Source organism: Glycine max, chromosome 14 (genome assembly GCF_000004515.6).
Source record: "Glycine max cultivar Williams 82 chromosome 14, Glycine_max_v4.0, whole genome shotgun sequence".
Taxonomy (NCBI): domain Eukaryota; kingdom Viridiplantae; phylum Streptophyta; class Magnoliopsida; order Fabales; family Fabaceae; genus Glycine; species Glycine max.
The window spans coordinates 46,216,669-46,241,594 of NC_038250.2; the positions used below are offsets into that span (position 1 = coordinate 46,216,669).

Sequence of the window (24,926 nt, forward strand, 5' to 3'; positions counted from 1 at the left end):
AATCGCTTGTTTTTTTCCTCTTCTTTTCGCAGTTTTAATTTATTCTGACAAGGAGACAAAGCCATAAAAGGGTAATGTTTCTTTATTTCAATTTGCTAACAGTTTAAGTTGCTTAAATTGCATTTCAGGTAATTTTATATGCATCACCAAGAAAAATGTACCTTGCACAATTAGCACGCCAACCATTTGTATTGCTGATGACATTGCAAAACTGTAGTTCTTGACAAATCCAGAGAAGTCTAGGAACTTTAGTTTCTGAAACTGAAAGTGCCCCCCCAAGCTTTGTTTTATCTCATGTCATTGTCATATGATAGCAGTTTCAATGCACATTTTCCCTTTTCTAGGGCAAACAAATAAGTTAGAAAGATATTTTGAAGTTCCAGAGGGTAAGGGATGTTAGAGATGTAATATAAAATCATTCATATGTCTTCATCTATACCTTAATCTTTTGGGGATAGTTGGTCCATGACATACTATCAAAGTCTCAATGGCCAAGTGGTCTAGTGTTAACTGCTTTAATCCTAATTAAAAAAATATTAAAAAAGTTAAAATTTAGTACAAGATAGGTGGGCTTGTGCATTATCCATTCCTTAATCCCAACGGGCTCTTGTGTGAGGGAGCGCATTAGAGATTCAATATAAAACTATTCATGTTTCTTCACTTAACAACTTAAGCATTTGAGAATGTCGGTTCGTCACAGAGATGGAGGAAGGACCATCTATAACTAGGGGCACAACACAATTCGCAGATTTGTAATATATATAATCAACTTTTAATTCTTGAAACTTGATGCTTCACAATTTCTATGAAAATAGAAAATATGGATTTTCATGTAGTGCTGGGTTATTATTACATTCTGCAGTTAGAAAAAAAGGTACAACATAAGATCTTGTAAACAAAGAAAACACTTACTCATTTCTGACCATGGCCATGATTTCCCTACTTCTATTATCTTTGAATGTCAGTTAGTTTCAGCTTCAACTTCATGTTTCCAGCTTGAACTACAATTTCTCCTTTGGATAAATCCACTTTTAAAACAGTCACCTTTTTCCCAAGGGAAGAGACATGCACCATATCACCAACCTTGGGAGGCCCAGACTTATCTGCAACATCAATAACGTGAATGACAACTGCATCAATATTCCTATGATATTATTCCTAGTTATAAGACTAGACAGCACAACTTTAGTGTGCGCTTTCAGCAGGTTAGGAAAAAACAAATGAACTGTACACTAATTCAGAAGCAAGAGATTAAACATGAAAACATATTATCTCAACACAGTTTGGTTTCCTTTTGATTCCCTCAAGTTTCATTATCTTTGCATATACCTGATCTTGATTGATTAAAAGCTTTTACAGAAGATGCACTTTTATCAGCAATAGTAGGTTTTTTGTTCTCTGCTACAGTTAGGCTTTTGTTGGTTGCTGATAAATTAGAGCTGCTAATGGTTTTATTGATCTGTGAAGGTTGCTTAGCTGATGCATCCAATTCCCTCACTTTCTTGTGAAGGACGGATCCTGCCATCACTGCAGCCTCGGATACATCTCTCATCTTCTTAAATCTTAGATTAGTACTATATTCCATGATCTTCCTTCTGGTGTTCAATAGACTATTGTGAAGTCCTCTGGAGTGCCAACAATTACAAACAAAAGCAAAAGAAATCCCAATGAAAAATTTACAGATGCTCCAAAGTTATGGTGGATCTTATTAATAATTATCTGCAATAATTAATTAGTACCAGCCAAGAAAAAGAAGAACTTCAGTATCCGGGTGGCATGAGACAATTGAGAAAATTAAGTCAATTATAAAGAATTTTTACACAATTAGTCATCATACTACAAGTAATGGGAAGATGACATAATAAAATTTCTTTCCCACCTTCCTCATTCTTGCAAGTTTATTTGGATAATGTTTTCAAAATAAAATTTATTCATGGAATGGATTATCTAGGAGTAATATACAGCACAAACTCTTGCATTTTTTCCTAATCATTACTTTGTCACTAAATATATGGTTGGTTCAATGCTCTGATAAATGAATCCTCGCTAGTTTAAACAAGGTATCCATTGCATAGAAGACAACACAGCTTCACAAATTTTATAGGTGCTCAGTCTAACAAAAAATACTCTTCAATTATTAAAACACGGATGGAAGCCTTGTAACAGGTATTGGGCATCCTGAAAATAACTATAGAAAATAGTAACTATCAAGAATAAAAAGCAATATGCAAATATGATTACATGATCCATTTTTCCTTGAATGGATTAACAATCCATTATCTGTTAGATATAGAAATAAATTCCTATATTATCATCATGAAATGACCTCTCTTTAAATTTTACGTGAAATGCAAACATATGGGGGATAAAGCACGCAATGTATTTAACTTTTGTAGAGCAAAGTGTCTCACCTCAGATAATGACGTGCTTCATCCAATAGGTCTTGGTAATCTTGTATTAACCTACATTAAAAATTAACTATGTTGAAACAATTGAAATATTTGTAATAAATAGAAAAGAATTAGATTTGATTATTAGGTGCAAAATAGATGGAGGCACAGAGCCTGTATAATTCCAACTTTTATATGATATCCTTGAAAAACTACCACAAATGTATTACTTGTCAATTTATTTAAAATATCCGCTTTAGTCAAGGCATAAAATCAATGGTCTATTCATCACTAAAAGTTTGAAACAATAATATAAATATGTTCTGAGGACGCCATGCACCACCATTAACAAATAATGAATACAATTAAGTATATTACAAAGTACAAAAACCTCATCTATCTCTGCACTAGCAGAACCATATAACTTACAAGCAGTATCTACAACAACAGATGGTAGTCCCAACCTCTCAGCTATATTTATTGCATTTGAGTGCCCTACAATTAAAATCTCATTTTGAGTATATAAATTAAGTGTCTACTACATCTGACTATCATTTAAAATGATCCATGAAATATGCAATTTGCTGTTAAGAACCTAAAATTTAATACAATGCTCTCACAGAATATACTGTGAACTTAGCTAAAAGAAACTGAACAGGACTGGTTAAACCAGATACTGGTCCATCAGCTGGTTTGGTCCAGTCTCTAAAATCATCAGTTCAAAAATCAATCATTGAACCACTGAATTAGGTGCAAACCATCCTGAATTTTACAAAGTGGTCATCGTTTAATTGATGAGCAATTAAAACTTCAGTTTAAAAACCATCAATTGAATCACTAAACCAGATGCAAATGAACCACTCATGGTTTAATTGATGATCACTTCAACCTTTATTCCACCAAAAACACTAAATTTCTTCCATTGAGTTGGTTCAGGATTGGAGACGTTTTGACTTTTGACCATGTTTTTTTTACCATTGCTCCCTTAACAATTGTTATTTGCTGTGCAAATTCTTTATAATATAAAGAGTATTTAAAATTAATATGTATTTTTTTACTAATGATATTTACTTGCATTTATTTCTCAATTCGACTCTAGCTATTGTTTTTCTCCCTTGTAAGGTATATAATATGGTCCTTTTAAGTTAATTTAAAATCTAACCTAACTTGATTTCTTCTTATGAATTCATGTTAGTTTATTGCTTAATATATTACATTATTGCAAAAAGTATATCTAATTATCATCGGTTTTGAGGCACGCTATGGCATATCAATAAAATTTCTTCCTTATGATCTTGAGACCATGGGTTCAAATAATAGAAACAACTCTTCACTTGATGGGGGTAAGACTATTATGTGCATCTACACTCCCCAGAAACACCACCATCCCCCCCCCCCCCCCCCCAAAAAAAAAAAGAACTAGGTGTGGGAACTTCATGCAATTGATCTCCCTTTTAATTATCATTAGTTTGACCATATCTCATTTACTATTGAATTAGGAACTAGTGCCTTCATCATAACAACGACGAGTTCAGTTTTGATAACATTGCCATAGAATCCCTCCCCTCATTCATATCCCAAATTCAGATTGTGAAACAATCAGATAATTGTATTCAAAATAAATTTATACTTTTGTTTGGATAAGAGGAAAAAAAAATAGCTAATAATTGTCACAACCCACCTATTAAGACTACATTATGTAAGAAAGTATTGCAATAAAAAATTTACTAGCGAATGAATGGTACCTTCTTATGGTATGTATGCACTGACAAAACCCTTTATTTTATTTCAGTTAGAAGGACCATAATTTGCAATGCAAAAATGTAAATGTATAATTCCATTTGAACGTGATATTCCTAGCCATTCAAACCTTAAAAAGGGGTTGCTTTTTAGGCTTAGCACTTCATACTGAACCATCTTTTTGGGATTGTAATATTCCAAGATTTATCTCTCTTTTAGATGCTTCAGATGAGCACAAATAAACACAAAGGAAGGAGACAAATCAAAGATAAAACAGGGTATTTGAACGAAAGTGAAGGCATCAACAAAATTGTATTAGTTTTTATTATTCAGCAGTCAAAGAGTTCTTACCTGGTACACCCCAAAGAAACTTGTAAGTTGGCTTCAAATTCACTTCATCAAACTCCATACATGCATTTTCAAAGGCCTCATCACTGCTCATGAATAAAACTCATTAATGTCAAAGCAAAACTAGGGGATACAGTGTTGTACTTTTCATGAGAAAATAGTAAAAAGGAGTAATATATTTTTAATGAATTAAAAGAAAAGATACATAGAAATTAAACATCAGAACAATGGATTTAATTTAATTTTGATCCATCCGTACACAAGTTTAAAATTATCAGTGAACTATAAAGGTGCTACTTGTTTAGAAACTTTTATTACCAGTGACCTTAGTTACTTTAATAATGTGGAATTTCTTATTTGTTGATAGTGTAAAAGTTGCAGTGACAACGGATCAAATTTAGGTATTTGTGACCTTGAAAACATGGGTACATGCCAATTAGACTATAAACATAATTGATTTTAAATAATTTTCATTCTATTTCTTAATTTCTTTTTTTTTAACTTTTCTCTATTTTACCAGAGAAGATATTTTCACATAGTACATAAAAAATCAAAGTTTTTTCTTTATTATTATTATTTAAAAAGTTGTTTTCACCAATGACTACCTGTATTTTAGTGTTTTCAATTCATCATGATGAGTTGTAGCCATAGTCAACAAACAAATGTCTTGTGCAAAAGATTTCAATAATGCCATTCCTAATGCTGCTCCTTCAAGGGGGTTTGTTCCTCCACCAACCTAACAATTGCAAAAAAAGTACTAATCATCACACACATATATGACATTACATACTTAAACTGTTAATCAAAATCATAAGATACATGCCTCATCTAGTAGCACTAGCGACTGGCTTGTTGACTGTGATTTAATATTCTGCAAGATAAAATTAAAGAAGAAATAAGAATTTTCTTTTATATTATAAAAATAATAAAGGAAAACTATGTCACTCTTAACCATAACCTGATAAACTCTATCTAAAATGTACTGATAAAACCAAACTGAAATGTTTGTAAGTTACTAAATTTCATCACAGCCCTATCATGCATCAAGGCATAAAAGAAAAGCTACAAAAGAAATTGAAAGGTGCCTTCAGCATTTACATTCTACACAATCAAAACATTATTCCCTACACTTATCTGTTTCAAGTGGCCAGAGAACGTAGACAAAGATTGTGATAAGGACTGCTCATCACCAATGTCAGCAAAAACAAAATCAAACCAAGGAATTTGCGCAGATTCAGAAGCAAGAACATAGAGACCTGCAACATTACAGGTTCAGAGCATAAAAATTCAAGTACTTAAAGTGTAAGCAGAAAAATTATTTAATGCAAATATATGGCTTCAGTAATCAATCCTAAATAGCTTATTCATGAATAACAATGGTAGACTAAGAAATTAAATGAAGATTCCATTGTCAAGAATAAGTTACTATGAGGAGATTATAAAGACAATTATTCCATCTCTGAATGATTTCATGTGCACAGTGAAACAATGAGCACACCTGATTTTGCCATCATAGCTGCCAATCCTACGGTCTTCAAACATATGGTTTTACTGCCAGTATTAGGGCCAGTTATAACTATAACACGAGTTTTCTGAGATACCGAAAAATCAACAGGTACTGGCTGAGCATTGTCCAGTGCAGCATTCTGAATACCAGAAGTGCTTTATCATGGATGATCATCAAATGCATGGTAAACAGCAGTAAAGAAAAGCCGTAAAAGTTTCAAATGGCATATCAAATGTCTAGAAAAATAAGATGAAATATGATATACGGTGGTTTCAATGAAAGAACCCTAGCCCAACTTCCTAACCCCCCAAGTAATGTTTCTCCCCATTATGATATATTCTTTTTGTCCAGTTTTCTCCTGATGCTTTCCCATGGGAAGAAAATAAGAGGTAAAAGGAAGTAATTGATCAGTATAAGCAACAGTCAGGAAGCTTTATTCTTTAAGCATCTCTTGATTGAAAAGGGCACAGTATTACTGACAAGCAACGCAGAAGTCTTTTTATCAAACATTCCCAGCCCAGGAAAAGCAACCACTCTCCTATCCATCCCCAAATAAAGCAGAAAATAGAGGGTACAAATTAATAGTTAAGAAAACAGTAGTTATGTGTTGTTCAAAATAATGGAATTTAATGTACTTAGGAAATAGTTTTTTCTTGCATCTCATGTTTAAATGCATTTAGTGTCTATCAAGAGTCTACATATATGAATGACATGCAGAAACTATGTACTACTTTCTTTTGAATATGAAAGACGTTTCATTCTCTAAATTCTCTAGATTATTTTCTCTTTATCCATCTTCCTCCACCTTCAAATTCAACACATGTCATCTGTGACTTAACTGAAGCAGCAATATTGACATCCTTTTTGGCCTTCCTCAATTTCTCCTTATGTCTCTGGAGCAATAAAGGAGGATAAGCTTTTAGAAGATATAACATCCATTCCCTTTTGCTGGGTAATGGTCCATAGGGATTTTCCTTCCTTGGTAAGAATGCTTCTGCAGTAGAAGAGCTACCCCTATCTGGCAGAAATATATGAGGACTTGACCATCCAAATGAAAGACCATAAGTAGCTCGGGCATTAATCTGCATAGGAACCACATTACTGACCATCTTTTGCACAAAGCAAGATTATCATGATGTCAAATATAAACTGTTAACGGAGGTCACCTACCAAAGCAAGTTCTTTAATTTGTAAGCAACTAAGTGGGTTCTGTAGGGATACTAAATCCCAAATTTACACCAATACCATGGTTTATGTTTTATATGGTAGCAAAAAGGGTAATTATATGCATAGTCAATTCCATTTTAGCTCTTTTGATGCTAGATGCAATAAAAAGTGTGCCAGATGCATAATTTTTGTTCAAATTCAATATAGGTAATTTACCAGCCAAATATTGTAATACACTTGCTGAATTTAATTATGCTTATCAACTTACCTTATTTATTCAAGTGATTTAATCTAAAGTGTAACTAGGGAGAGGAAAACAGCAACCCAGACCCTTTGTGGGAGACTTTTTCCTTTAACTTATATCGCCATGACTTAATGACATTTTTTTAATCAACCAGTGATGTATATTTCAATTTTGTGGAGCTACAGCTAGTTACCTCAGTTGATTAAACTACAACTCTAATAAAAAATTGTGAATGATTTTTTTATTCACGAAATGAGAAATAAGCAAACTCTCAAGAAGATGACCATTGAAAGGAAAACCAGTAAAACAAACTGCTTGAAAGGCAACAAAAGCAAATCTCACAGGTGAACAAGTACATAGGGAGGAATACAGAGAGATGAAACAAGAAATGGTGATCCACTTCTCTTCAAAAATATTACAGGGTATTTACCACATCTAGTTCAACCAAACTGTTCAATGTGTTTTCAATATCTTCAAGGTCCAGCTGCATCTGCACACGAATTATGACATCATAAGAGAAGAAAAGAACATGACCTGAAGAATGTTTATCAGATCATGGTTGTAACCTTTTTGGTTAATGTCAAAAGCACATCTGCTTCAGCCTTTACCACCAAACTTCTTGCTCGCTGCAACTCATCATTTAAAGGAACAGCAGACAGTGGCTCTATAGTACTTCCGACTCCGGATCCACTTCCAATAAATACCATCATTAAGAAAAGGAATTCTATGCCTACCTACTAGCTTCATTGACAAACATTATTCATGAACAATGAATAATCAAAGCTATGTCGACAAATTTTATGCACCTGGACAACAATAGACCCTTAATACTTGTCTTCTGTCCAGAATCTACTCTTACACACAACCTGCCATCAAGTTATTCACTTCCTGTTCGAATTATCACAAAATCAATAGAGAAAGAAACACACAGGAGGAAAAGAAATACTTCTAGAGTCTAGTGAATCTTACGAGGATTGATGTCTCACTCTTTTCACTCCTGATTATGCTCTCTATTAACTGTTGTACCTGAACATAGGAAACAAATAATTCTAAATAATGGAATGTATACAATGAACTCTTTTAAATTAAACTAACAACTTATATAGTATGTCTGACCAAATAGATATCCATAGGAGCAACCTACTAAGTCAAAATATAAGGCAGGGAGTATTTACTAATCTAGCATCTTACATATTTAGTGTATGATAGAATTAATTGTAAAATAATAATAAATAAAAAAAATATAACTACAAAAGGAAGAAAAAAAAAACATGATATTTAGCATGCATTACAAAAATATCCCAACTAGGACTAGTCTGTAACAGTCAGCTGTATGGCAGCAAGAAAGGAGAGATACATCTCTGAAGTATTCTCTCTCATTGAATGCTATGTACTGAAGAATGAAAATTTAAGATATAATAAATGCCATCTCAAGCCAAATAAAATGAGTTGCTATTCACTGTCACAATATGCAGAGTTAGAAAAAGGAAATTGAATGAGATAAGAAACAGACCGCAGAGTCCTTAATAGAACCATCTTCATCAACAACTTGCTCTATCGCTTTAATTAAAGATCGATTGATGACAAACTCCATTATCTGCAAGCATGTTTAGGTGGGTAAAGAAAGCCAGAAACATAATAAAATTAATCATACGAAATGACACATTCAAAATCTCATTTCACCATTTACCACTTCTGTAAGTGGCATGAAACGATTATGCCAATCTTTGTCTTCCTTAATTGCAGCCTTGAGATCACCCGGCAAGGTCTCAGCACACTGCAGAAGAGCCACAATAGCCCATGCCTCATAGCCACTCACCGGTATACTTCTTCTGGCTTGTTGAATGGCAGTTTTGACCTACAAGAACCTTGAATCAACAACTAGGCATGAAAGGAAACAGAAACATGAAAAACTGTCTTGTATCCAATTGTCCGATATTATTATAAAAAGAACAATTTTTTACACTCTAATTTCGGACTAGCATAGCATCAAGGTGCCCCAAGTGCAATCTGAGACTCCCATGCTTGTTCATTTCAACGGCAGCATTGGTTTCCTCAAGAAGTGCAAGACTTTCCTCAAAAGTTTGATTCAGAGACCATAGTTGGTCCTGTCACATGAATATCCCACAGCATAATATGGAATAAGACTATGTTTACATGTCTAACAGAGTAACAGTGAGTGGAATGTAATTGAATGAAACAAATGGAGTAAAATACAATAAAGCTATAATTTCATTATTTAGATAGCCTATTTGTTTAACACCGGGAATTACTTTCTTACACTGCACACATTTCAATGTAAAATATGTTATTGAGGTTAATTTAAACACATTTCAAATGCATAATCAACTTTATCAAAATCAATTCTTTCCAACTTTATGTGTTTGGTTTCACGTTGTATCATCCAAAATCACGTTGAGATATCATCTAGCACAAATGTTCACATGTTTGGTCCCACATTGAAGAATTGATCATGAGTTAGTTGATTTTGAGTTAAAGCAACTTTAAATAGTTTTGTGTTTATCGAGTTTTCTTTTAACTTTTAGGATTAAAACACCCAAACATAAATCGCTTAACTCCAAAATCAATTTTATTCAGAAACAATTTTAATTCAAAAATCGATTTTGCAAACTCTCACCCAAACACACAGAAATCAAATGAACACTTGGTCTCAAACTCCAACCAATTATACGGAACAAAATAAAACACATTCTATGAAAGTTCTATTTTACATCATTTTATCAAACATAATATCATTTCATCATTCCTTTATACAAATCTCAATGAGAAAAGGCAGAACAAAAAAGGGACCTTGAGGGCTTGACGGCCCAAGGAAGTGCAAGCGAAGGAAGCGACCAAGTCGCAAAGCTTGTCCCATTCGAGCACTCTCAAGCTGTCATGGTGAATGGAAGCTGAAAGTGAAAGTGACACCCTTTGCCTTTGCCTTTGCATATGTCTCTGCTTTCATTTGTTAATGGTAATAACGAGGAAAGCATGTGTGGTTATGGCGAAAGATAGCATTTTTATGATATGGGTAATTCTTCTAACAATTGGGTTCTGAAGATTGCAAAGTGTTGTTGCTGATGAGGAGCAGAGGAGGCAACACCACAACAGTTGGAGCTTCGAAGATTACATCAACAGTGCTTGGTTGGTTAACGTAACCAGTTTTAGGAATCAAATATAAAAGTGATAAATATTTTTTTAATAAATATTCATTTTGGTAGAAAGAGAGATTACATATATCTTCATAAAAATAAAAAATTTAAATTTAAGTCAATCTCTCAAGCAAAAACTGCAATTATTTTTAGTCATTAAATTTATAGTATCTTTTTATCATTAAATTATAATATTTAATGATTAATTTGATAATAAATTATATTTTTTAGATCAATTTATTATTAATTTATTTGTAGGATTAATTTAACACTTTTTATACATTCAACAATTAATTTTCTTGCTTGTCACTCTTGGTTTTGAGTTCCTAATTTTTGCCTTTTTTTTTACCCTAAATCGTCCACTATATTCACATGGTTATGGAGAATTTTTGTGTCTGTTTTATCAGCAAAAATTATGTTGCTCAGAGTTTTCATTCAAGATATTGGTGAGAAGGAAAGGAGTAGGGTCATTAGAAAAATCTATTTTTCAGAAATGCTATTTTAAATTCGTGATCTTGTGAACTAAACACTCAATCATCTAACATTGTGATATGAATGTACCTAAAGATTCATTATTTGTTATTCAAGAGGTCTATTGGATTAATTAATGAGACCAATTTCTCATTAAACTTCACCCTCATATATAATTGTAGTTGATATTAGGAAAATGTTAAATAAATCCTTATAATTAAAATTTTAATTACTTCCTAACATTTCAAGGAGGTAGGATCATATTACTATTATCATCTTCAATAAAATATCTTATTTTAAGATCTTAATTACTTTTTTTAGTGAATCCCATGGTATTATATTACTTTCAAGTGTTTTTCTAATTTTTATTCCAACACTACATTTTATTTTGAAATCTTAAATCATTTTTGTAAGTCCTACAAGATTTGGATATAATTTTTTTAAATAAAGATAAATCTTAATAGTTCTTTCACACAAAGATCTAATATTATACTCCAAATGTTAACAAGATCAAATCTTAAGGCTAACATCCTCTTATTAAATGAATTTTAGTATTAAATGAAACATTTTAATGAACATTATTTTAATAAAATAGTTATTGAATTTTAATAAAATAACATTAATTAAAATTACAACGTCTAATTTAATTAAAATATCGTCTAAAGGTATTTTAAATCTAATAACAAATATATAATGGACTAATGGAGTGTATGCGGATTTCAATAGTATAGTACATAGACTTACGCAGTTATACCCACAAAAAAACTTGTAAGTATTCACGTGAGCTGACATCAGATAGAATGAATGATTAAATGATGGAATACTATGTTCTTGTATGAGAAAACTCCTCTCTCACATAAAGAATATGCATGCATGATGATTGCATGCCTAGCATTCTACATATATACTAACTACATAACATGAACACATCGATGAATTACTTAATAAGAAAGATACTCTGGACAAGATAATCATGCATTAATTGGAAAGTCCTCTACACATCCTCCTTCCTCTACTACAAGTCTACAACCGTCACCACCACCAAGCCTTCCCCGTTATCGTCGGCACTCTCCTCGGCGTAGGAGCAGGCCTCTTATGGGCTGAACAAGGTGCTATAATGACATCTTATCCTCCAACCAATGGAAAAGGTATTAGATTATGTGATTAGTTATTCTCTTAACAAGTTTCTTAAGAATAGTTAGTCCGATTATAAGATCCATAAGAGTAAATAGTATAACACTGGAAGGATTATAAAAGATATTTTTCATTGTCATTTAATCTTAAATCATCATATATGATAATCAGGTTTAGTTTTACAATAACTATTGGTTAATAGTATGAAACTTTTTACAATGATAATGCATAGCCATTAAACTTGATCTATATAAATAGGAGTATCTATATCTTATTTTATCATCTTTTAATCAATTAATTTTATGCTATCTCCAAACACTTTTCTCTCTATTTGACTTGTGCCTATGATCTCTATTCCTCTCTGATTACCCACGAAAGGCACTTACATATCTATTTTTTGGAGCATCTTCAACATGGGTGGAGTCATTGGTGCATGGCTTGATTCCTTTCATCTTGAACTACCATCGTAGTGAGGCTGCTTCTGTCAATATTGGAACCTACATAGGCTTCATGTGCTTCATATTACTGGGGACCCTTTTGTCATTAGCCATCTTGCCTGCATGCAAGGTTCTTCGTGATGATGGTAGCAGGTGCACCAACATGTTGTACTCCAATGTTTCCACCGAGTGTGTGGAGGTTCTCAAGTTGTTTTCCAATTGGAAAGTGCTTCTTATGGTTCCAGCTGCTTGGTCCAGCAATTTTTTTTACCCTTACCACTGTTTAATTTGAGGACTAGAGGGTTGAACAGTGTGTTCTACTGGGGGGGCTCAGATGTTAGGCTTGGTTGGGATTGGATATTGTTGGAAATAATACAAGTCCCACATCGGTTAAAAGTAATCTCATATTAAAATATATAAGTGAGGGATAACTCCCACCCCTTAAACTAATTTTTGGGGTTGAGTTAGGTCTCTCACATTATACACTCTAAGATGGTATTGGGATTTTGGTTTTAAGATAAAATCTAATATGTTATGGATTTTATTTTTGAGAGGAGAAGGGTTTGGGGGATGGTGGGAGTTGTAGTGGTTGGTGTTCTTGGGACTGTGATTTGGGGGGGTGGACTTGCTAATCAGCTTAGGTATTCCTCCAATTAATGATTTGCCTGAAAAGTTGGATTTTAAGCACTCAGGGTCTCACTTTGCTGGGCCTTTTGTCTTGTACTTTAGCTTTGGGTTGCTGGATGCCATGTTCCAGAGCTTGGTCTATTGGGTTATTGGAGCCCTGGCTGATGATTCTAAGCAGGTAAATCAATTTAGACTAATTTTTGCACAAGTGTGGTGTCTATAAGTTCAAGAATACCGTTATTTTCATGAAATATTATTGATATTTGTGTTATTAATGTCATTCAATTTAAGGTTATGATGAGGTAGAAGTTACCCTCCACTTATAAATGTCATTTTAGTTATATCACGCGGAATTTTCAAAACTATCTCTTTCATTTCGAGAATTCAACCATTAATTCATGTGATCGACCACAAATGATATAATAGATTCAATAATAAATATTAAGATAAATTTTGATATTGTTTTAAAATTTGAATTTTCACCTAACTTAATCTTAGAAGTTAACTCATGAAATTATAATTATCCTTTATATATATATATATATATATATATATATATATATATATATATAAAATTTTTTTATCATAGTGAACATGCGATCTCCAAAGCTGCAGAGGTTAATTGTGCATGACGTTATGATCTTAGTTGCTTAATTCTTTCTACTCTGTGCTTTATTTTCTAATTTCTAGCATTTGGTCAATGAAAAGAAGTAAGTAGTTAATATTAGTCATGTTGATCGTGGTTGTAAAATTGGAAACCAATTAATTAACTATTGTTTGAAACTTATATATAAAGGTACAATGGGTTCTTTAAAGGAATACAAAGTGCGGGGGCTGCGGTTGCTTGGCTAGTAGATGAACACAAGGTGTCTTTCATGTCCCAATTGATTGTGAATTGGGTGCTCACAACAATAAGCTACCATTATTGTTTGTTTTGGTCATGATGGCTCTGAAAGATCAATGACAATAAAGCTAGATAATAACAATATATATATATATATATATATATATATATATATATATATATATATATATAAAGTATATATATATATAAAGTTTGTTGTCTTCTTGTTGCCTTGTACTTTCCCTAGTCACTAATGTTCAGTTTTTGAAACAAACAGAAATGTCCATATGAATGTGTTCATGAAATTGTGGAACTTGTTTTTAGAAGGAAAATGTTGCTTGACACCCGGGATTGTTTACATATGTACACAGAAAGAAATAGAGAATTGTCAAATACTAGGTGTTTACATATCCTATGATGGAGTTTCTAGAATATATCACTCCTTGTATAACAAGTTAGAGACACCGATCGAAGCTTTGATTCATAACTGTTTCAGATCGATTGCATTATTATATATAGAATAAATATTTTATTAATTTTTTTTAATATAAATAAATAATATATTGATATTTTAAAAGTTTTTTTAAATGGTTAATGCAGTAAGATTATTAATTTTTATAATAATTATTTTAAAAATCATATAATAATAATTTATGATTTCTTAATATTGTAAAAAAATTTATATTGACAATATATTTATTATTTTTTTATACAAATATACATTCATTTTTTTCATTTCCTTTTACCTTTTTTTTTCTTTGCCTATCGCACCATTTTTCTTATTAAATGTACGTTCATTAGATATTCACGTTGTACCTTTAATTTATTGAATATCCACATCAATCATATGTGAAAAGATTGCATAATCATAATCAATTTTATTGTGAAAAGTTAACTTTAAATCAAATTACAAACTGCTTTAGCATTGGGGGAGGGCAACGATGAATGATGAATTGATTTTTGTTGATTTTTTCTTTTTGTTGGATTGATTTCTTGGTTGTAAGGTAACGTTTTAGGCGTTTGATCTGAGGAACTATGATAAATCAATTGTTTTGATATATTTCAATTCATTCTGGTCCTTTAATTTAATGGCAATTAACCACGTTATTTCTTCTCTAGGAAAAAAAAAAACCAATGTTGTTTTTACGTTGACAGAAGGATAACAATGACTTAAATTAAAAGATAAAGAAGGACCAAAATTCTTTTAAAAGATACAAAAAGCAAAACCTATTTTCAAAATAAAATAAAGTGTCAAAAGTATATTTCAATCGACTTCTTAAAACAGAGAAACTCTTTATTTATATATTTTGGTTGAAGATAAAGGCGTCAAAATATATTAACGATATATAATTGGAAAAAAAATCAATTAAACATGTTTTTTCTTTTCCAAATTCATGATAATTTTATGTAATTTCCGAAAGTGGAAATAACAAGCCTGGTTTCAATGTACATTGTAAATAATTTTAAGAAAGAAGTTCATCATACACAATTTTTACACTTTCATTTAATTCAATCTTTTGGTTATTTTTTGTCCATCCCAAAATAAACAATTAATCATTGTTCATCATCCAAATTCCAAACTGTCATCCACAACTTTTTTTTGACAGAACAGTCATTCACAATTAAAAACTAAAAAAATGTACACTTAATTATCTATTCACCCGAAAATATGATAAAATACGTGGCTCAAGGTTCCTTCCGTCCTTGGGTGTTGTCCAGTGGCTTGGCTACCGACGGAGTGGGTTTTTGCTATCTACAAACGCTGGGGTTCCTTCTTTGATCCTAGGAAGTTTTAACTGCCTCGGTCTCTAAAGTTTTTCCTTGTGTTTTCCAATCGCGTGCCCTATCACTTTTTCTCATCTTGGGCTATGAAATAGTTGCCAGTTTGAACTGCTCTTGATGGGGAAGAACAAGGGTCATCAATCGCACTCAGCTGCAAAGCAAATTATGGTGAAGGGTACTACCTCAGGTTCAGGTAAATCCCAAACATCTGCTACTTCTGGTCTGGCTGGTTGCTTGGATGTTGTCCAAGCAAATCAGAATGCTTATACTGCTTCACAGGATAATCTTGTAGACAAGGTGCTCGTAAAAAAGATAGGGACAAGCTCTGCAAAAACTGATGATGTCACACACCAAGTGTTTGATAATTTGTCGCAATGCAGTGCTGAATCTGAATCTTCCCCCAGAGGTTTCTTGCACCTTAGGGGACAATGATTCAACCACTGATGATGACTCATCTCACTCCTGTGGCTCTAAGTCATCACCGCAGTTAGATGACAATAAGGCTCCCACTCCTTGGGTTAATCTATTCAAAGATAATAGAAGTCCTTCCAAAGGTTTTGGAATGAAGTTCTCCCCTCCACCCTCTGATGATGAAGTGCTGTTGGAAGAAACAGATTTGCAACCCCTGGAAGAGGCTTGGGGACATAGCCTTATTGGCTATGTGGCTGGTCGATTCCAAGGAAAGAAAGCTCTGCTGGATTGTTGCCAAAAATGGGGAGTCAAGTTTTCATACTCAGCTCATGAAAGTGGTTGGCTGGTGTTTAAATTTGAGTCTAAGGACGATCTGAACCAAGTCCTCTCTGTAGGCCCTTACTTCATATTTCAAAGACCCCTACTGCTGAAGGTTATGCCAGCATTCTTTGACTTTGGCAATGAACAGCTCAGCAAGATCCTTGTCTGGGTTAAACTCAGAAATCTACCTCTGGAGCTTTGGAACCCTCAAGCCTTAGGGAAAATCCTGTCCAAGATTGGTTCGCCCATTCGATCTGACCATCTTACTGCTTCTAAGGGGTCTATTTCTTTTGCTAGAGCTTTAGTTGAGGTTGATGCTTCTTTGGAGCTCATCGATGAAGTGCGATTTAGACTTCCTACAGGGAAGACTTTTGTGCAAAAGATTGAGTATGAAAATAGACCTTCTTTTTGCACTCACTGCAAGATGATTGGGCACCGCCTCACTAATTGTAAAACTTTCACTGCAAATAAGCATGTTCTCATCACAGCCTACCCCACCTTGGACCAGCCACAAGTGGGTGATTCAGCAATGCCCCCACATACCAATACAACAGGCCCCTCTGATAATCCGAAGAATGTCTAGACTAATCTGTCTGTCCCTCCTCACAGAAAACATGTTCTGGTTGCAAATCATGTTCCTGTCCTTCAGAATTCTTCTGACCTCAAAGAAACAGGGAACACTGAGTTGGATGATCCTATAGAAGAGGGGTTTGTTCAGGTGAAAACAAAACACCAGAAAAAAGGTAAAAAAGTGTCACTCATAAAGACAACCCGTATTGAGGATATGCAAGCTGATGTTCAAAGAGGAAGAAATCATAAAGTTGTAACTAGGGTCGAGGAGGCTTCCTCCCGTCCGAATCCATGATCATTGCCTCTTGGAACATCAGAGGCTTTAATTTGCCTCTGAAGCATCATGCGATGCAGAACTTCCTTCGCTGCAAGGAAATTAACGTCATGGCTGTGTTGGAAACAAAGTTGAATAAGGCTTCAGTTGAGGAAATCATGAGAAGAAAGTTTAGTGACTGGCACTTCACCCATAACTTTGCTTCTCATAATGCTGGCAGAATTCTTATCCTCTGGAAGCAAGATAAGATTCATCTTTCTGTTTTAGAGTCAAATGCCCAATTGATTCATTGTGCTATTGATTGTAAAACCACTACCAAGCGCCTTCAGGTTTCTTTCATCTATGGTCTTCACTCCATTATGGCAAGAAGATCTCTTTGGATGAATCTGAATAGTATCAATGTTAATATGAATTGCCCCTGGCTCCTCATTGGTGACTTTAACTCCATTCTGTCTCCCACCGACCGTTTCAATGGAGCTGAGCTCAATGCTTATGAGTTGCAAGATTTTGTTGATTGTTATTCTGACCTGGGGTTGGGGAGCATCAACACTCATGGCCCCTTGTACACGTGGACTAATGGCAGGGTGTGGAGCAAATTGGACATAGCTTTATGTAACCAGGCCTGGTTCAATTCCTTTGGAAATTCTGGTTGTGAAGTTATGGAGTTTATTTCTATCTCAGACCATACTCCTCTAGTTGTCACCACTGAGTTGGTAGTGCCTAGAGGTAATTCTCCATTTAAATTCAACAATACTATTGTGGATCATCCAAATTTCTTAAGAATTGTTGCAGATGGCTGGAAGCAAAATATTCATGGTTGTAGCATGTTCAAGGTCTGTAAGAAATTGAAAGCTCTTAAAGCTCCCTTGAAGAATCTTTTTAAGCAGGAGTTCAGCAACATCTCCAACCGAGTAGAGCTAGCTGAGGCTGAATATAACAATGTGCTTAATTCTCTAAAGCAAAATCCTCAGGATCCTTCCCTTCTTGCTCTGGCAAACCGCACTAGAGGGCAAACCATTATGCTTAGAAAAACGGAGTCTATGAAATTTGCTCAGCTCATCAAAAACAAATATCTCCTGCAGGCTAATAAATGCTCCAAATTCTTTCATGCTTTAATCAAGCGCAACAGACACAGTCGATTTATTGCTGCCATAAGGCTAGAGGATGGGCATAACACTTCCTCCCAAGATGAAATTGCCCTTGCTTTTGTGAATCACTTTAGGAATTTGTTTAGTGCTCATGAGCTAACCCAAACTCCTTCCATTTCGATCTGCAACAGGGGTCCTAAGGTTCCCACCGATTGCTTTGCGGCCTTACTTTGTCCTACTTCTAAGCAAGAGGTTTGGAATGTTATTTCTGTGAGGGATAATCATAAAGCTCCTAGGCCAGATGGTTTCAATGTTTTATTCTTCAAGAAGGCTTGGAATATCATTGGTGATGATATCTTTGCAGCGGTTAATGAATTCTTTACAACTGGAAAAATTCTAAAGCAGCTCAACCATGCTATTATTGCGCTTATTCCTAAGCATGATCAGGCCTCCCAGGTTAACCATTTTAGACCCATATCTTGCTGTAATTTGTTATACAAGATTGTATCTAAAATTCTGGCTAACCGCATAGCCCCAGTGCTTGAGACTATTATTGGGGAAACTCAAACTGCTTTCATTAAGAACAGAAAGATGATGGACAACATCTTCCTAGTTCAAGAGATTTTGCGCAAATATGCTCGGAAAAGATCCTCTCCGAGATGCCTCCTGAAAATTGACTTGCATAAAGCTTATGATTCCATTTCTTGGGAATTCTTGGATTGGATGCTTAAGTCCATTGGCTTTCCAGCCCAGTTCTGTACTTGGATCATGGAATGTGTTTCTTCCACTTCCTTTAGTGTGGCAGTCAATGGATCCATTTATGGTCACTTCAAAGGGCAGCGGGGTCTTAGACAAGGGGATCCTCTCTCCCCTTATCTGTTTGTGCTCTGTTTGGAGTACTTTTCCAGAGATATGAGCAGCCTTAAGGAAGATGCCAATTTTAAATTTCATCCCAACTGTGCAAGTATTCAGCTATCTCATTTGGCTTTTGCAGATGATATTATGCTTCTATCTAGAGGAGATATCCCTTCTGTGTCAACTATGTTTGCCAAGCTTCAACACTTCTGTAGGGTTTCAGGACTTTCCATCAGCTCTGATAAATCTGCCATATACTCAGCCGGTATTAGGCCTCATGAGCTTTCTCATATTCAGCAGCTTACTGGATTTAACTTGGGTGACTTCCCTTTCAGATACTTAGGTGTTCCCCTTTTATCATCTAGATTAAATGTATGTCATTATGCTCCCTTGCTTTCTAAGATTACTGGCCTGATTCAGGGATGAAGCAAAAAGTCTTTATCTTATGCAGGTAAGTTAGAGTTGATCAGAGCGGTTATTCAGGGAATTGTGAATTTCTGGATGGGGATTTTTCCTTTGCCGCAATCTGTTCTGGACCGGATCAACGTTTCGTGCCGTAATTTTCTGTGGGGCAAAGCGGATATTGGCAAACACAAGCCCTTGATTGCTTGGTCAGTAGTTTGTTCTCCGAAAAAAGAAGGGGGTTTAGGCCTTTTTAATCTCAAGGACTGGAACCTTGCGCTTCTTTTCTGTATCCTGTGGGACTTTTATTGTAAGAAAGATTCTCTATGGGTTCGGTGGGTTCACCATTACTATTTCAGAGGGAGCGATGTGTGGAATTACAATTCTTCTTCATCAGATTCAGTTTTGATAAAGAAAATCATTCAAATAAGGGACTTTATTATCTCTAAAGAGTTAAGTACGGAAGAGGCCAAAAAGAGGATCAATCTTGGAGCACCAATGAACAATTGCTTGTTGACAAAGTCTATGAATACATTAGAGGTGTCAAGCCTACTGTTAGTTGGTGTTCTGTTATATGGAACTCAGCAATCCCCCCTAAGATGTCTTTCATTTTGTGGCTTGCTAAAAGGAATCGGCTGCTTACTCTTGACAAAGTTGCTTTTTTGAACAAGGGTTCCCTCTGCCCTTTATGTTCAAATGAGCCTGAGTCAAATGCTCATTTATTCTTTTCTTGCAGGAAATCTCTCCAAGTTTGGACTCACATTCGTGATTTGGCTCCTTTTCGCAGGCGTTTCACTTCTTTACAGCGCATTACTGACTCTTTAATTAGGGGCAGATCCACATCAGGTGTTCAAGGAAAATTACGTTGTCTGGCTATAGCAATTACAGTCTACTGCATTTGGCTGTCTAGGAACAAGCTGATTTTTGAAGATTATCAATTTTCTGTCATAGAAGTTATTAGCAAGATTAAGTTTCTTATGTATAGATAAGTGCACCTGTTGCATTTGTTTTAGCATCTTGATATATGTCTTCTTGTATTAAGGAGACTTTTGATTTTTTTTAACTGCGGGATATGCCTCATTTATTATTGTATCATTTTGGGTTTAATATAATTTACATTTTTTCCCAAAAAAAAAAAAGTGGCTCATTTATACAACTTCTTCCTTCAGCATCTTTTAACTACCATGCACATGGCACACCAAAAAAGTAATTCTGATTTTTTAATTACATACTTTTCTTTCCTTAAAAAAGAAAAAGAAAAGGAAAGGAAGCTTCCACATTTTATTTTGCATAACATGAAGTCACGAACCTATTAGGTGTAAATTCCATATAATTGATGACCTTGCGAAATTCGTCCAAACACACGTAATTTGCATTAACACAATTCCAAATTTCAAAATTTCCCTAAATTAGGTGTAAATCGATTTTCGTCCGTTAAAAAGAAGAAACGGAAAAGACTAGGCTCATTCTCCAACCAACGGCGACAACAACAAAGATTCTTTCTAGTTTCTTCCTTTCCTTTCCTTTTTCGTCGCCAACACGGTAAACAAAACCCCCCAAATTTCCTCAATTAGGGTTTCAATCCACATTCCAATTCCCCAACCCTCTTCTTCCCCATCCTCCAAATCCCGAAACTTTCCCCAACTGGGTCCTCAAGTACGCCACGGCGAGCCCTCGTAGCTCGCGATCTCAGAAACCAACGATGCCGAAATCCTCACGATTCCTCGTCGTCGCGATCGCCGTCGCCGCGCTCTGCGTGATCCTCCCCGTCGCGGCGGCGGCGGATCTCGAGGACCCCGGCGTGCTGCGGCTGCCGTCGGACAGCCTGTGCGGCAAAACGACGCCGTCTTCGTGCCCGGCAAAGTGCTTCCGCGCCGACCCCGTTTGCGGCGCGGACGGCGTGACGTACTGGTGCGGTTGCGCAGAGGCGGCGTGCGCAGGCGTGGAGGTTGCGAAATTGGGGTTCTGTGAAGTCGGGAATGGTGGCTCGGCGCCGATTCCTGGGCAAGCTCTGCTTTTGGTGCACATTGTTTGGCTCATTGTGTTGGGGTTCTCCGTGTTGTTCGGTCTTTTTTAGATAATTGGGTTTCTTTATGTATCTACCATGATCAGAGGGTGTTATGGTTTTGGTTCTTTGGGATTCTTTGAGGGTTCTTTTTGTAAATTGATCAAACGGCCATTCTTGTATTGTATGTATGATTATTCTTATTATTGTAATTTCACAACTTTCTTGATTCATGATGTTGGTGTGGTTTATTTTATGAATTTAATTGGAACACGCTTGCTTTCTATTTGTGACTGTGGTATAATTAAGAATGTTGGAGATTATAATAACTTTAAAAGTCATATCAGGATGAATTTTAGTTTTTTGGCAGCTTAAGAATATTTAAATCTTATATAATATCAAACTTAGACTCTTATTTGTTGTGCTTCATGTTTGCTGCATTATGTTAGTCATCAGAAGCTGTAGAAAGATGAGTTCAAGTGGGAATCGATTCCCTGTATTTGCACATTCATGAATCAGAGTTGTAGTTAGATGAAGATCCAATGGCTCACGTTTTAGATATATATTTTAAGTTAGACTTAAAATATGAGTCATCCAGTCTTCATGTAATGGTTCCTCTCGATCGGAACAAACTTTGAAGGGTCAGAAGACACATATAAGCTACATGAATGCATCCTAACTTGAAGGGTGCATGTTAGAATTACTGCAAAAATGTGAATGGTAAATCTAAATTATCTGACTGTTTAGTAATTCTCTAAGGCAGAATGAATGCAAAATACTTGAGTAGTAGGTACGAGCATTTGTCAATGTAAGTGTCTCCTACATGCTTCCTAATGCGCACTCAAAACTAGTAAGAATATACTATTTGCAGAGTAGTTGTCAGATTCCATTTCCTTAACAATGTTTAATGTACTTGAGATAGACTACATTGTTGCGAAATTGAGCTGGCCTACTTGCATATGATTAGCTTATGAATTTTATATTTGTACATTGTTTAAATGAAAAGCCTGCCATTGTAGATCAGTATCCCTTTTGCTTTTCTAATTGGTGGTTATAAAAACCGAGTTACTTGTGAAAGAATATGTGGAGTGTGGACACGTCCTTTGAGCGTATTGACTTTTGTTTGGGGCATAAAATGATCAGCTTTCATGTGAGAAAATTTATTGTTCACAAGTTCTAAGATGCGTCTGCAGACCCTACTTTTAAGTATGTACTGATGAAGCAACAAGCTTATTGTGTAGGCAAAACATCAATGCGTTATTAAGGAGGAAAATCTTGTCTTAACATAAAAAGTGAGGCTGAATAACTTTTTTGCCTTTCCATTCTCTTAATTTTCATAGTCTACTAATAAGAAATGTTGAAACAATTTGTAATCCCATAATCAATGCTAATTATTACCAATAAGCTGAAGTTAAACTAAATCCATTTCCTTCCCTCTCCGAACTCAATTTTCACGGTAATATCTATAAACCCAAAAAAATATAGATCAATTCATTAGAATGACACATTTTGTGAAATCAAATACTATTTCACTTTTCCGGACTCAAACGAAAATCCTGATTCTTTATGATTATTTGGACTTCCATCAGTTATGGTAGCAATTGTTGAACTCAAGTTCAACCTCATCAGAGGAATCATCTTCTATTTATGTCATTTGAAGAGGTACGGTTTCACTAAGCTTTTCATTGAAACCGTGACACTCAAAGTTTCTGCAAACGGTATATCCTTATTCCTTACTTGGTTTGAGTGCATTAGAAAGCATCTAAGAGACACATTGACAAATGCTCGTAGTCTTAACTTCTACTCAAGTATTTTGCATTCATATATTCTTCCTTACAAAATCACCTCTACTCAACCAATTTGCACTGATCAATTAGACTTTGTACTCCTTACTCCAATTGTGTGTCCACAAGTTTCCTGAACTGCCACGTGTCCTATGGTGGTAACTTGGCACAGAATGCCATCCACTCACTCCCAACCTGGCAGACAACCCTTACTCTAATGTTGTCCTTTTTCTGAATTTGAAAATATCTACCACTTTGTACTAGATATATGCCTTGATAGCATCGTTGAAGTCTTCCCTTGATGCAAACAAGACAAAAGGTGCATAATTCCTATTTGTAATCAATCTTTTTTGGCATTTGGAACAAGCCATGTTTCCCCCACTGTGCAACTCTTCAGATAAATACTCAACTTCAACATTGAACTTGTCATCATCATAAACTTTGCAGATTTGGCTACTCTGAAGTAAGTGGAGTACATTTTAGAGGCTAAAGTTCACTTACAAACGCTGATTAAAAAATTAATAGTTAAAATTGTAATTAACTTAAATTGTGTTGTATATGTATTTTGATTTTATCATAACTAGCAACCGTTGTTTTCTTGGAGCATCCACATTACAGCAACTTACAATACTTTTCCCAATACAAGTAACTCTAAGTAATAAATCTCTACAATGGAACAACTCTCTTTTGTTGTTTTCCAATGGACCCCACCAAAAAGCTTTTATCATTATATTTTATTAATAACTTCTTTAGTAATCCACTATTGTGTGTGCACGGTTTTATTTCTAAAGTGCATTCCGCAAGAGGAGTCAGATTCAAGCTCTAGAAGTGCCCATTCGACATGGTCCATTCATGTTCATTCCCTAATCTGAGTCACTATCATCCCTTTTGACTCATGTCACTATCTTCAAATGGTGTACATAGAACCTTTTGTTTTGTTTTGTAGGCCTCCCCCTTTCCCTTGATTGTTTCTGAACAGCTTCATGACATCATCATTAACCTTCTCATTTGATTTTCCCTTCTCTACGTCTTTCTCTTTTTTTTGTTATTTTTTCCTTTCCCCTTCTATTCTTCCTGCACTGGTTTCCCTTCCCCTTGTTCTCATCTTCCTGCACTTCTTTCCCTTTTATATACTCGTAGAATTTCCCTTCCTTTTCCCTCTTGTCCTTCTAAAACCTCTTTCACTTTTAGCTTTTTCTTTCCCTCCCAACCCTGCTTTCTGGTTAACATTGTAAAAAATATCGAAATCAGTATTTGCATCATTTTCAGTCTCACCAAAACTGATTTTAGCAGCACTATCCTTTTCATAGCCAATATCCAACCTCTTCCCACCTATGTTATACCACATAGTGTCAATTGTCGCATATGCC

At 34.9% G+C, this 24,926-nt stretch overlaps 2 protein-coding genes and 2 pseudogenes across 2 annotated transcripts; 2 read left to right on the plus strand and 2 right to left on the minus strand.

Annotated features, from left to right (window-relative positions):
• Window positions 1-161: 161 nt before the first annotated feature.
• Window positions 162-10,547, minus strand: LOC100806706 (endonuclease MutS2-like; annotated as a pseudogene).
• LOC102665770 (uncharacterized) lies at window positions 949-1,552 on the minus strand. Its single transcript, XM_006596837.1, has 2 exons — window positions 1,330-1,552; window positions 949-1,103 (listed from the first exon to the last, which is right to left on the minus strand). The coding sequence occupies exons 1-2, from the start codon at window positions 1,550-1,552 to the stop codon at window positions 949-951; spliced, it is 378 nt and encodes a 125-aa protein (XP_006596900.1).
• Window positions 10,548-11,723: 1,176 nt separating the features above from the next.
• Window positions 11,724-14,164, plus strand: LOC100807237 (UNC93-like protein 1; annotated as a pseudogene).
• Window positions 14,165-21,092: 6,928 nt separating this feature from the next.
• LOC100777832 (uncharacterized) lies at window positions 21,093-22,005 on the plus strand. The gene has a single exon (XM_003544810.4). The coding sequence runs from the start codon at window positions 21,470-21,472 to the stop codon at window positions 21,842-21,844; it is 375 nt and encodes a 124-aa protein (XP_003544858.1). The 5' UTR covers window positions 21,093-21,469; the 3' UTR covers window positions 21,845-22,005.
• Window positions 22,006-24,926: the final 2,921 nt, after the last annotated feature.

What these genes read in the sequence shown, in the direction of transcription:
- LOC102665770 (XM_006596837.1), bottom strand. Translation starts at nt 1,552, where the DNA reads ATGAGAGATGTATCCGAGGCTGCAGTGATGGCAGGATCCGTCCTTCAC. An exon ending in TTTTAATCAATCAAGATCAG is followed by an intron (nt 1,104 to 1,329) that starts GTATATGCAAAG and finishes TTGATGTTGCAG; the next exon opens with ATAAGTCTGGGCCTCCCAAG.
- LOC100777832 (XM_003544810.4), top strand. Translation starts at nt 21,470, where the DNA reads ATGCCGAAATCCTCACGATTCCTCGTCGTCGCGATCGCCGTCGCCGCG.